At 36.8% G+C, this 13,185-nt stretch overlaps 2 protein-coding genes across 2 annotated transcripts; both read right to left on the reverse strand.

The window, feature by feature from the left end:
- Nucleotides 1–1,057: 1,057 nt before the first annotated feature.
- LOC144997124 (mitochondrial import inner membrane translocase subunit PAM16 like 2-like) lies at nt 1,058–2,543 on the reverse strand. The gene is made up of 4 exons (XM_078956956.1): nt 2,411–2,543; nt 1,701–1,788; nt 1,444–1,577; nt 1,058–1,342 (listed from the first exon to the last, which is right to left on the reverse strand). The coding sequence occupies exons 1-4, from the start codon at nt 2,411–2,413 to the stop codon at nt 1,211–1,213; spliced, it is 357 nt and encodes a 118-aa protein (XP_078813082.1). The 5' UTR covers nt 2,414–2,543; the 3' UTR covers nt 1,058–1,210.
- Nucleotides 2,544–4,530: 1,987 nt separating this feature from the next.
- Nucleotides 4,531–6,136, reverse strand: LOC145045093 (mitochondrial import inner membrane translocase subunit PAM16 like 2-like). Its single transcript, XM_078993438.1, has 4 exons — nt 5,798–6,136; nt 5,189–5,276; nt 4,932–5,065; nt 4,531–4,827 (listed from the first exon to the last, which is right to left on the reverse strand). Exons 1-4 carry the CDS (start codon nt 5,798–5,800, stop codon nt 4,696–4,698), a joined length of 357 nt encoding a protein of 118 aa, XP_078849564.1. The 5' UTR covers nt 5,801–6,136; the 3' UTR covers nt 4,531–4,695.
- Nucleotides 6,137–13,185: the final 7,049 nt, after the last annotated feature.

The raw sequence follows: 13,185 nt of genomic DNA on the forward strand, positions 1-13,185 counted from the left end.
GATCATATACATTGTCACGGAGGTTGCTAGACTTCAGGTAATGCATTAATGTGATGTTGATGCATTTTTGGATTTTTATTGACACACTTATCATCATAATGGTTTAACTACCAATTCAATTTGCCTATCATATGTAATTTATATTCTTGTCTATGGTTATCATTTTTCTACTATTAATTATCCCTGCTTATTGTACTAACATTACAGTTTTATAGATGTTCTGAGACTCTGAGTTGATATTTTGTATAGCAAATGTTTGAAGGTTTAGTAAGGCATATTAGATTATCTTGTCTATCATGACCTTTTTCTTGACTTAATGGCTTGCTACTTTCACTATTATCAGCACAATATATTTACTTTTTATTCATTTACATTTACGTGGTTTGAAGGGTATAACAACATAAGCAGAATACTCATACCATTGTTACCACATTAATGGTTGACACGAATATGCCATTCATGATTCATATTTTTTAATGCCCATTTCTCATTCTTTTTTATTTGTAACTTGGTCTCCCTCCATGAACATTTTTGATTGCTTTACACCCCGCTCTCGAGTTGAACTTAAGGAGAGAAAAGAAAGGAAATTGGAGGAAATGAGAGGAAAATAAGAAAGAATGGTGCTCCCGAGTTTCATTAAAGGAAGGAAGTGGAAGGAAATGAAATGATCATTTTCCCTTCTAACTTTCCTTCCGATTGGGGAGGATTCGGAAAGAAAGAACAAAATGTTTAATTTTCCTTTCATTTCTCTCCAACTAAGGAGCACAAAAGAGAAATCTCTTTTCCTTTCTTTTCTCTTCTTTTCTCTCCTTATCTCTTTTCTCTTCTCTTTCTTTTCTTTGCTACAACTCGGGAGCAGGGTGTTAGCATCTCCTTGTATATTGTGTCGTATCATGCCAATATGCAATGAATTTCTTATACTATAATGTCATTTGTATGTATCCAACTCTTTTATCACAATCTATACTATTGACTTTTTAAAATTTCTAATACTTTATTCTTTTTTCTAGGAATCTGGATTGTGCTATTGGTGAACTGGTTTTTGAGGAGAATCTAGTGGAGTGTATGATTTGGAGCTTTATTTATACTGTGTTATTGGCTTCCTTTCAATCTAATTGAAGGGCGAGTGTTACTCTATCTTACAAATTTATCAGACTACAAATATACAAATATTTAAAACATCTTTTTGGTTAAAAAAAAGGTCGAACGGTCAACCCACGGGATCACCCGGATGATCTTTCGGTTGATAAACCGTCTCCAAGCACTCCTTAGCCCTGTGAACCTTCGATTGCAGATAAAAACTCCCGTTCTTCGCATTCCTCTCAAATAAATTATCATATTTCTACAAAAAAAAAAATCAATAAATATATTACTTCTTAAATGAAAAAGACGTAAATGCCCTTCTCATTCTCATCATCAAAAATAGCCATAGAAAGTACTAACCTGTGCAATCTCCTCCCATGATGATTGCTCGGTTACACCAAGAATTTGCCTGGCTTCTTGTTCAGTCATAGCTTTGCTTCCTCTACGCACAGCATTCTGTAATGTTTCTTGAGCAACCCCCGACTTTGAGGCATCTGCAATTTTGACACCAAAAGTTAAATAAATAAATACCACATAATGGTATGAAAAAGTAATGCAGAGACATCCAACATGTTGTAGGAGATGTTGGTAAGAAAGGCATGAAATTAGAAGCTTACTTTGGAGAGCCTGACGATATGCTTGAACCATTCCTCTGATCAAGATTCCAGAGCCCATTACAATCAAATTTGCAAGAATTTTAGCAGCCTGTATAAAGAAGAAAACATTTGAGAACTCGGATTTATATTATTAATGATGTGAAATTATGATATGTAAACCAATGAAGCTGTTTAAAGAATCAAATTGGATTTGGCTATGGCAGTTAATTCGTGGATTGTTCTGTAGCGCGATCTTTACAAGTCTTCTAATATAAAATGCTAAGGAAAATGATTCGATTCAGATTACAATTACATCCTCCTAAACAATCTATTGAATTGTATATTGATCATCTATCATGGCATCAATGAAATTTAGAAAATGGTCAAAAGGCCTGAATCACAACAAAAAAGCGACTCATTTCATGTATCTAAAAAACACGGAAAATGTTGCAGAAAATGATGAAATCTCCAAATAAATCTATTAATAATCATGAACTAATCCAAAACCAACACAAATGAATTAAATTGACTCGATAACAACGTTTTTGTCTAGCTCTTTCGAGCCAGTTGAGAGCTTCCTTTTTCATAAACAAGGGGAATTTAAAAAAAATGAAAAAATAAAGTTAAAGATTTGTAATTTTCTATGCGATTCTTCGATAACCAGCTATAATAAAAGGAAATTGAGAATCGAGAGTACATAAAACTGCAGATGATAAAATATCATAACATACCATGACTGTAATTTCAGGACACCGATCAACGTTCTGTGAAATTTAACGAAACTCGAAGATTTCGTCGGAAAGTAATTTTAGGGTTTTGTTCGGGGCGAAGCAAATGTCGGGACGATGGAACTTGGAAAAGAAGGCAAACTTGCAAAATCTACAGCGTTATATACAAATGGGTTATGTACATTAAAGCCCCTTAACTTTATTTATTTCAGAATAAGCCATCAAACTTGTAAAACTATCTTTTTTAGTTCTAATCATTTTTTTTTTCAAAATTTGCGCATGGAGAGTTCTTAGATGTATAGAAATTTTTGTACTTTTATTCATTGGAGGTCTTATATATTAGTTTAAACTAAAAATGTTGAACTTTTTGTATGGATTATATAAGAGCTATTCATTTTCAAGCCAAATATCATATGATAACCATGTTTTCAACTTCTATATCACAAAATGACTATCAAGTTCGTAAAAAACATATCACGAAATTACTTTATCATATGATAGCCATGTTTTCAACTTCTATATCACAAAATGAATATCAAGTTTGTAAAAAACATATCATGAAATTACTTTCTTTAAGTTGTGTTTGTCATCATTTTTCGCAAAAAATCAGCTCAAAAATACACAATTTTATGTCGTCAGAGAACTTTTTCGACTTGTAGAATAATTCATGAACTTAGTGAACTTTTGGAAGATTAGCAATGTCTTAGTCTCCCACCAAAACAAAAAGTGATTCCTCAAAACCGACAAATTTCAAGACTTGTTCATAAAATCAAAGCTCCAAAAGAAAGATGTTTTAACTCGTTGTGAAAGATTAAGCTTGGATCGTTAACCTTCCGCCAAACATTTTATTGATATGTTCGTTTGAATAATGGTGGGTGTCCTACTATAAAGAACTAATGGGTCCCAAACAAACTTAATATTTGACGTGGTAGGTGATTCTTAATCAACTTCCAACTAAGGTTAAATTGGACATGTCGACATTGATTGTATTATTTGCTTGCTTTGTAATCGTGATTCTCATACAATGGATCACTTTTTTGCGATTGTAAGGTGGTGAAATCTTTTTTCAGGGTTTGGTTTCATGGTTGTAGAATACTACACTTTTTTTTTTGCCAATTATTGGATTTATTGGGCATACCAAATTGGTAATTTTAATGTAACCGATTTCCCTTCTTTTGCAATCAATTTCGCTTCATTTTTCTTTAGTTAAAAAGAAAGACTTGTTGCAATTGTATTCGCAAAGTTTTGATGTATTTGGTCGTTTCACAATGCTTGGTTTAAAAACCCTTGTATTAATTGGAGTATGTATCATACAAAAAATGTTTAATTGGAAAGATTGGTTTAAAGACTTGTATTAATTGGAGTAGGTATCATACAAAAAGGTTTGATTGGAATGGTTAGTTTAAAGACCCTTGTCTTAACTTTGATCTTTATAATCCTCTATCTGTTTGCTAGTTTCAAAGAAACCCTGACAATAAAGAACCTAATGAAGGAATATTATCGTCTTTTTCATCTGCTCACTAGAGTAAACTCCTTAAGTAGAGGAACAAGAATGGGATGTCATATTTTAAATTATAAGTGAAGTATCCACATAATGTTCAATTGGCAAACACATAGAATATGAAAGACAAATTGGATACATATTTTCACAAAACTTCTCAGATAATTCTCACGAATTAATTGGTGATTTTGTGACAGAAGTTTGTCTTTTGGATGGTATTTGGGTTTCAGTTTTGGTAATTTTAATGAACAGCTATTTAAATAAATCTGAAATTATCTACTTATTGGTTAATATAATTATCAAGAAATCAACTATATCTATTTACATACATAACAAAAAGTCTATAGGATGGCATTTAGTGAATTAAGTTTTCAACAATTACAATTTTTTTTTCTCATAACATGAACACTAGGAGAAGAAAAAAAATTAATATTTCTACATTCTTGCAACCTTTTCAACAATTACCAATGACATCTGGCAAATAGATTATTAATGACGTATAATTGTGTATATATATATATATATATATATATATATATATATATATATATATATATATATATATATATATATATATATATATAATCTTTTTTAATAAAAATTTACAAGAATCACCATCATCTTTAACAATACCCGTGTATTTATTCATACTCATATGATAAATCCATGGCTGATAACAGCATATGAAAACACAATTCAAGAATACAAAAACCCATCTTCAAAAAATTTATCACACTACAAATATACAAATCTTTAAAACATCTTTTTAGTCAAGAAAGTCAAACGGTCAAACCACAGGATCACCTGGATGATCTTTCGGTTGATAAACCGTCTCCAAGCATTCCTTTGCCCTGTGAACCTTCGATTGCAGATAAAAACTCCCGTTCTTGGCATTCCTCTCAAATAAATTATCATATTTCTACAAAAAAAAAAAAAATCAATAAATATATTACTTCTTAAATGAAAAAGACGTAAATGCCCTTCTCATTCTCATCATCAAAAATAGCCATAGAAAGTACTAACCTGTGCAATCTCCTCCCATGATGATTGCTCGGTTACACCAAGAATTTGCCTGGCTTCTTGTTCAGTCATAGCTTTGCTTCCTCTCCGCACAGCATTCTGTAATGTTTCTTGAGCAACCCCCGACTTTGAGGCATCTGCAATTTTGACACCAAAAGTTAAATAAATAAATACCACATAATGGTATGAAAAAGTAATGCAGAGACATCCAACATGTTGTAGGAGATGTTGGTAAGAAAGGCATGAAATTAGAAGCTTACTTTGGAGAGCCTGACGATATGCTTGAACCATTCCTCTAATCAAGATTCCAGAGCCCATTACAATCAAATTTGCAAGAATTTTAGCAGCCTGCATAAAGAAGAAAACGTTTGAGAACTCGGATTTATATTATTAATGATGTGGAATTATGATATGTAAACCAAATTCAATGAAGCTGGTTAAAGAATCGAATTGGATTTGGCTATGGTAGTTGATTTCTATAGCAGAAAACCTTTGCGATATAAAATGCTAAGGAGAAAGATCCATTGCAGATTTTACAATTACATCCTCTTAAACAAAAGTCAAACGCCTCATTTCATACATCTAAAAAAGATGGAAAATGTTGCAGAAAGTCCTAATAAATCTATTCTTAATCAAGCACTAATCCAAAACCAACAAAAATAAAGTAAGTTGACGCGATTACACCTTTTGTGCCTAGCTGTGTTGAGCCTGCTGAGAGCTTCCTTTTTCATAAACAAGGGGAATTTTTTTAAAAGTAAAAAATAAATAAGTTAAAACATTCGTAAACTTCTTCGATAACCAGCTATAACCAAAGGAAATTGTGAATCGAGAGTACATAAAACTGAAGATGATAGAATATTATAACATACCATGACTGAAATTAAATTTCAGGACACCGATCAACGTTCGTTCTGTGAAATTTAACGAAACTCTCGGTGAGTGAACCCAGCAAGAATCAACTCCGATTTGCGCCGGGACGAACAACGTAACCAGTGACGAGGCTGAAGTCGTTTCCGATTTGCGAGGCTGAAGTCGTGAACGAACGACGAGGCTGAGAGGTTGAAGCCTTGAACGGTGAATCGTGATGTTGTGATTCCGATTCGAGAAGGACACAGACAGATCACAGCAGGACCGAAGGAGGTATGGGAGGCAGACGTGGATGGGTTACGGGGAACGAGTCGAGTCGACTGATGAATACAAATGAGATTAGGTGAACTTGGGAATCCTAAACCCTATTGGAGTTGTGAGTTGTGAATCGGTTTTTAGAAGCCCAAATATTAACAAGCCCAAAATTGTTTACAAGCCCAAACTTGTTTTTATTTTAATTTTAACCATATAATATATTATATGTATATAATATATTTATAAAATATAAAAACTTTAAAATTGTATGTAGAATTAAATGGATCATTTTCGAGTTATCTTCAAGTTGAAAATCTTGATCCTAACCCTATCCGTTTATTTTTCGTGTCGTGTCGTATCGACCCGCATACATAAACAGATCGAAATCTCTGATCTTATTCCGCTAACTTCGTGTTGGGTTATCATGTCATGCTAGATTTTGCCGGGTGTAAGGTAGACCTTATAAATTAAAATGTTATAATGAGAAGAAATGAAAGTAGAAGTCAAAAATAAACAAATGAATGAGAATATGTTCGCTATTCACTATGTTGCTATTCCTAATATTTAATCTTAAACAAAATAAGCTTAAAATAATGGCATATAAGTTATTTGCTGTGATGAGTATCAAACCGATTATATGATCCTCTAAATATTCGAATAATTATAAGCAAAAATGGGTTACCTCGGCACTAAAAACTTATTAAAGCGACACTTTTTGTAAAATTTTGTACCCTCAAAACTCAAATGTCTAAAAAGATTGCCTTAAAGCCTAAAGATGAAGAACATACTTACAGAGCCAAAAGAAAGTGAAGATCGACATATAGTCTTTTAACAGTTCTTTAATTATGATGACAAAAATGAATCCAAATGCAAAAAAAAAAAAAAAAAAAAAAAAAAAAAAAAAAATTACATAACGTCACACATCTAGAGGGTGTTTGAAATATTCAACCTTTTTTTTTTTTGGGTAAAACTACCTCAAAGGGTTTTTTTTTTTATATATTATGACTTATTTTTGTTATTATAACTAATAATTTTTTTAAAACTAATAATAATTTTTTTTATTGTATTTACATCCACAACCTAAATTACATTCAGATATCATATAAACATTTAAAGAATTTTACCGATAATTGAAAAACAAACATATGAACAATTGGCCTTTGTAATCAATTCTTATTTCACATTCAAAGAGCCAAAAAATTAATCACGCTAGCATAGATCGACCTACCTTCGAGATGCTCTACAGGAGGAAATGTAGGACCCTAATCTGTTGGGACGAGGTTGGTCAGAGAGTCATGGGGAGTGCCAAGGTAGTACTCAAGACTATTGAGATGATCCAACATGTCCAGAGCAGGCTCCAAATAGCTCATTGTCAACAGAGGAGTTATGCTGACAAACACCGATCAGACCTAGAGTTTCAGGTAAGGGATATGGTTACCCTGAAGGTGTCACCTTGGAAAGGTGTCATCCGAATCAGGAAGCGGGGCAAGTTGGGCCCCAGGTACATCGGTCCATTCAGGGTTTTGGCTCGGGTGGGTCGTGTTGTGTATCGATTGGATCTACCAGCCGAGCTTAGTCAGATCCACAACACTTTTCATATTTCCCAGCTGCGGAAATGCTTAGTGGATGATTCCACAGTTGTGCCTTTAGAGGATATTCAGGTGGACGGCCGTCTGAACTATGTTGAGAGGCTAGTGGCGATTCTGGATCGGAACACGAAAAACTTGAGGAACAAGGTTGTACAGTTAGTGAAGGTGTAGTGGCTGCACCGCAAGGGGTCAGAGTGGACATAGGAGCGAGAGGAGGAGATGAGAGAGCATTATCTAGGAATATTCAAGACAGCAGACTTCGAGGATGAAGTCTGAGACAAGTGTGGGAGAGTTGTAACTCTTGGTTCCTGGTATGTATTTAAACTTAAAAATTATTCAGCTTTGTAGAGCAACATGACGAGTTGGTAGCCCCAGACTCGTTTAGTAGAGATTATAAGGGCCACATATTTTAAGTGTCTTACTCGACAAGTTGGGAGGCCTCAACTCGAAGAGTAGGCTGGTAGAAAGAAAACCCTAATTTTCGGAGTCTGCACCCTATTTAAACACCTTAACCCCAAGGTGTTGGCCTCATTTCCAGCTTCCAAGTCCTTGACCCTAAAGCTTATTTGAGTGAATGTGAGCCATTTTGGGTGTTTCTGGTGTATGTTGAAGCCATTGGAAGAAGGTAAAGCTTAAAGATACAAGAAGGAGCTTATAGATTCAGAATCCTTGCCTCATCCACGACACTTTTATGGTATAAAGCTTGAACCTTGCCTTGTAGTTGATTAGATCTTCTTTTTGGGTTATTTTGCTTGGTTTTGTCCAAATATCATGGTCCTTGGGAGTTGAATATTCCAAATGGGTAAAAACTTTAGATCTAGGGTCTTGAGGGGTTTTCATGGCATAAAGGTGCTAACTTTATGGCTATGGAAGTCCAATGCAACCTTTAGACCATAATTTTGGCCTTTTGGAGCTTCTAATAGCCATGCATGTATAGAAAGCTGGAACTTTGCGTGATCAATTAGTCTTTATGATCAAGATCTATGACCTCATTATCTATCTTGTAGTTTTGGTGGTGTTTGGATCAAGACTTTGGCCTTTGGGGGTTAGGGTTTAAGCTTAATCTCTTTAAGAGGGGTATTAATGGGTAAAGTTGGAAAATTTACCCTTCTAGAGACATTTCCAGTCTTGATCTGGAATATAGGGTTTATATCTGAAGAATAATGGCTTAATGCATTAAAAGGAGTTAACAGACTAAAGAACTCGACGAGTTCATGGAGGAACTCGACAAGTTGACTTGAAGTGCCTCATTTCTGTTAAAGAGGAAGAACTCGATGAGTTGGGGGGAAAAACTTGATGAGTTAATTCGAGATACCACGATTCTGTGAATTATGGAAACTCACCGAGTTGAAGGATAACTCGACGAGTTCAGTCAACTCCGAGCGTTGACTTTGACTGTGAATTTGACTTTGACCAAAGTTGACCCTTAAGGGGTTATGGGTATGAAATGGTATCTAAGAGGTTGTTTTGGTTTAGAGGTTGAGTAGAGTTGATTCTAGAGGAAAGACGTTTCAGCTAGCAGCCGGCATTCGAGGTGAGTTTCCTCTTGGATTGAACGGGTCAAAGGTACCAATGTCGGCCCGTGTATATTATGTGTGATGATTAGTAGCTAAGTGAGGGTAGGGCCCGTATCTTAGCATTACTTGAATATGGATATGGAATGGATTGTTAGGTTTGGTTATACTTGTTGTCTATGTGATACTTATATGTGTTTCTTAGTTAACTAAGTGTGGGCGAGGCCCGTATATCACTATTACTTGAGTGTAGGCAGGGTTTGTATCTCTTATTTAGCTGAGTGTGGGTGGGGACCGTATCTTACAATTAACTGAGTGTGGGCTGGGCCAGTATCTCTTAGTTAGCTGATTATGGGCATGGCTCGTATCTCATAAGGCGGGACCGTTATTCGAGTCTGGGTGAACCCATATCTCCTTGAGTGTGGGTGGGGCCCGTATCTCCTATTTGCATGTTATGTGTGGTATGTGGTAGTTTGGGGGAAATTCACTAAGCTTCGTGCTTACAGTTTTCGGTTTTGGGTTCAGGTACTTCCGGTAGCAAAGGGAAGAGCTTGAGATGACTACATTGCACAAACCATGATGTTTAGCCTGGGATGCTTTACTCTGATTGTATTGTTTTGGATACTTTAACTTATATTTTGACGGGATGTTTTGATAGCTACGATTTTATTTAATAATTAAAAATGAAATTTTGGGACCATATTTTATGTATGTTACACGCATCGTCTTAACTAATCAAAAGAAATTCCATACAATCCATATAAGCCATACATGCAAACATATAAGGATGCCTTGGAAACCCTCCAAGGTCTTACACTAGGTGCCATGTGAACCCCCACATAGTCTTAGCCCACTGCATGCAAACATATAAGGATGCCTTGGAAACCCTCCAAGGTCTTACACCAGGTGCCATGTGAACCCCCACATAGTCTTAGCCCACTGTTATGGGAATCCCCACATGGTCTTAAATATCAGCCATGGGAACTCCCACATGGTCTTCACATAAATACATAACATATTGATAGCACATTCGCAATAAACACCATAGCTAACTAACTAACTGCCATGGGAACCCCCACATGGTCTTCACATAAATACACAACACACTGATAGCACATTCGCAAATACCCACATACGCAAGAGTCATGAAGATAGTTATCATACTACATATCAAAATCATGGGCCTGCATTGGTGCCTTTAACCCATACAAACAGTGAGAAAACTCACCTCACACTACTGAAGTCCCACGAATAAAACTCTAGCTGCTGGTTGACCAATCCCCGAACTGTCAATATAAAAAACACCTAATTAATAATTGGGCTCCAATGCATCACCATAAATCCCAACCTAGCTTGATCCAAAACCAAGGCCCAAACTCACACTTTGAAGGTCCAAAAGCCAAACAATGAACCCAGGCCCATCATATGGCCTAACTTTTCAAATTAGGCCCAAACCCCTCACATGGGTTTACCCTAAAGACTACCGAAAGTTTCTAGTCCATATACTTGTTATTAGATGGCCCATCAAGAATCCAAACATCTAAGACCAACAAAGAAGCCCATCTCAAAACCCAACAAAATTAAGGGTTTCACATAAAATGACGATTCGGGTTAACTAAAAACACTTAGCCCATCAAGGACTTAATCCATTAAGTCCATCATTCTACTAGATCAATCATACCGTGTGGTCAGGCTTAATTCATAATCCCAATCCAACATCCAAAACACTGGTCCCGACAAATCCAAAACTCACATTCCCAAAATTAGGGTTTTCAAAACCCTAATTAGGGTTTCCAACATAACTACAAGCCAATTAATCAACTGTTTAAGTTTTTTGGTCAATTAGGGTCTAATAAGTCGGGCACGACCCACTACCACCTCTGGTTGTGGTGGTCAATGGCGGTTCGTGACGACAGTCACCACCTCGCGGCGATGGTGGTTTTGATTTTAGACCAAAACACATCAAAAAAAAAATCCCAAATAACAGTCCAATTCACACCCAAGTGCACACCACCACACGGTGGTGGTGATGGGTTTTTCCTTGATTAATCCGGCCAAAATACATTATACAACATCACACCATAAATCTGACACAAGTTACAACAAAAATCACATACACATCCACCCATACACGGTGGCTGATGATGGAAGAAAAGAAGAAGTGGCGGAAGCCACCATGGTTGGCAGCCATGGTGGTTTTCTCAGGTTTTTTCTAGCTAAACGAGCACCTACATACACATCACAGTGAAGCAACAACACACACAAACACGAGTTCATAGAGTAGCATACACCCATCTCAGCAACTTTGGGTGGTAGGTGATAACCGGAGGATAAAAGGCAGGCGCTCGGAGCTACGGCGGTGGTGGTCGTGGCTAAGGTGTAGCACCGAAGAACAGAGAAGGGAAGTAGTGACCGTGAATGACAGCAGCAGCAACATATAAAAGGAAGCCCACTGGCGGTCCTTGTCGTCGTCGACAAACGGACCAACGACAGTGTTGGATGGCGGCTCACAATGACGGCATGGATGTCTGCTGAGAATCGGTGGTTGCTCGGAGCTTTGACTGATCGGAAAAATGAGAGGGAGTCGAGTGGTGGTGGCTAGAAGGTTCACGGGTGGCAGCTGACATAGCTTAGGGTTAGGGTTATGGGACATAAGGGTGATGGGTTGTATGCCCGATCATTTGCAACTTCCTACATATTTACACTTCCAGTCCCTCCTCCTCTTATTCTTTTCAAATAAAGTCCATAAATTAACATTCAACCCTCAACACTCCAAAATCCTTTCAATTTAAGTCCAATATTTACAAACACCCCCTAAATTCTAAAAATCTTTACAAAACAATCCGAAAATTACACTTAACCCCCAATATTCCAAAATTATGACGTTTAATTCCCAGAACCAACACCCTGCTAAATTATTATGGATTTTAAGGCTACTATAAAATAATATAAATTATAAATTTACATCTCGGGGTTCAGGGTTTATTATTTAATTACTTAATTTCACATGGAATGTTACAACTCTCCCCCACTTAAATTAGATTTCATCATTGAAATCATTCCTTACCACTCTTGATATGCCAAATAACTTGAGCAACACGACCACAACCACAAGCATACCCCAACCTTTCTAAGGTAACCAAAACCATCCCTCATAGGGTTCTAAAACCCGAAGATGAACGAATTCCTTGCAACATGATCACATCTACTCAATCTGAAATCTGAAGTCTCGAGATGGTCTGTCTCCATGACAGACCGCCCACATTGAATCATTGCACTTATCTCTCATCTGGATACTCAATTTCTGATAACTTAAGGTTCCCACTAGAAAACAGAGTCACGGACCAAATTTCCCTGCAATACACTTATACTTGACAGAAAGTTCAGATAATCCTTCGAGTAGTAGACTTGTCCTTACAACGATTAGGACTCAGACAAGAGCTATGTGATAGGGTCAAATCAAGTATTCCGAGATTATTTAATCATGTTGTAGTTGGCTTAGCACCTTCTAGCCCACAAGCTACTCCCATACGGATCCCAAATCACTACCACTACTCGAAACATCACACCGCCTCCTAGTTGTTTTCCTTAGCAACTAAGGCCTCCCTAGATCCAACCTGTCTGCCCACATCCAGAATACTGGATTCCTGCCTGGTTGCTGAGCCAACGAGCAATCATGCAGTCGCCCCACGCGACCTCCGAAGGCAACTTCGACTAGCAATAACTGCCCTAGCTATATTGCCACTCATAGCTCCATCAGTCCTTCTGGTCCATCCGATCATAGTAGCCTGACAACCTGTTGCCACCGAATCCAATGCAAAAAGTGAATGCTACCAGAATAACTTTTGTCTTACATCATGCCCGATCTCCAATGACCTACCGTTTGATAATCCTAATCATGTTGTGCTCCACAATCTTGCAAACTGGCCCACCTTGGCCTAATCATCTGAAAGAATTCGTGAATGCTACTGGTCATCCTGCAATCTCACAACACTTCCCACACTATCTGGCCGGCAGTGAATGCTACAGCTA

Source organism: Lactuca saligna, chromosome 5 (genome assembly GCF_052625555.1).
Source record: "Lactuca saligna cultivar CGN05327 chromosome 5, ASM5262555v1, whole genome shotgun sequence".
Lineage (NCBI taxonomy): Eukaryota > Viridiplantae > Streptophyta > Magnoliopsida > Asterales > Asteraceae > Lactuca > Lactuca saligna.

Coding starts and splice junctions, on each gene's coding strand:
- LOC144997124 (XM_078956956.1), bottom strand. Junction 1,578..1,700: donor ATATCGTCAGGCTCTCCAAA/GTAAGCTTCTAA, acceptor TCAAAATTGCAG/ATGCCTCAAAGTCGGGGGTT. Junction 1,343..1,443: donor CATGGGAGGAGATTGCACAG/GTTAGTACTTTC, acceptor TTTTTTTTGTAG/AAATATGATAATTTATTTGA.
- LOC145045093 (XM_078993438.1), bottom strand. Junction 5,066..5,188: donor ATATCGTCAGGCTCTCCAAA/GTAAGCTTCTAA, acceptor TCAAAATTGCAG/ATGCCTCAAAGTCGGGGGTT. Junction 4,828..4,931: donor CATGGGAGGAGATTGCACAG/GTTAGTACTTTC, acceptor TTTTTTTTGTAG/AAATATGATAATTTATTTGA.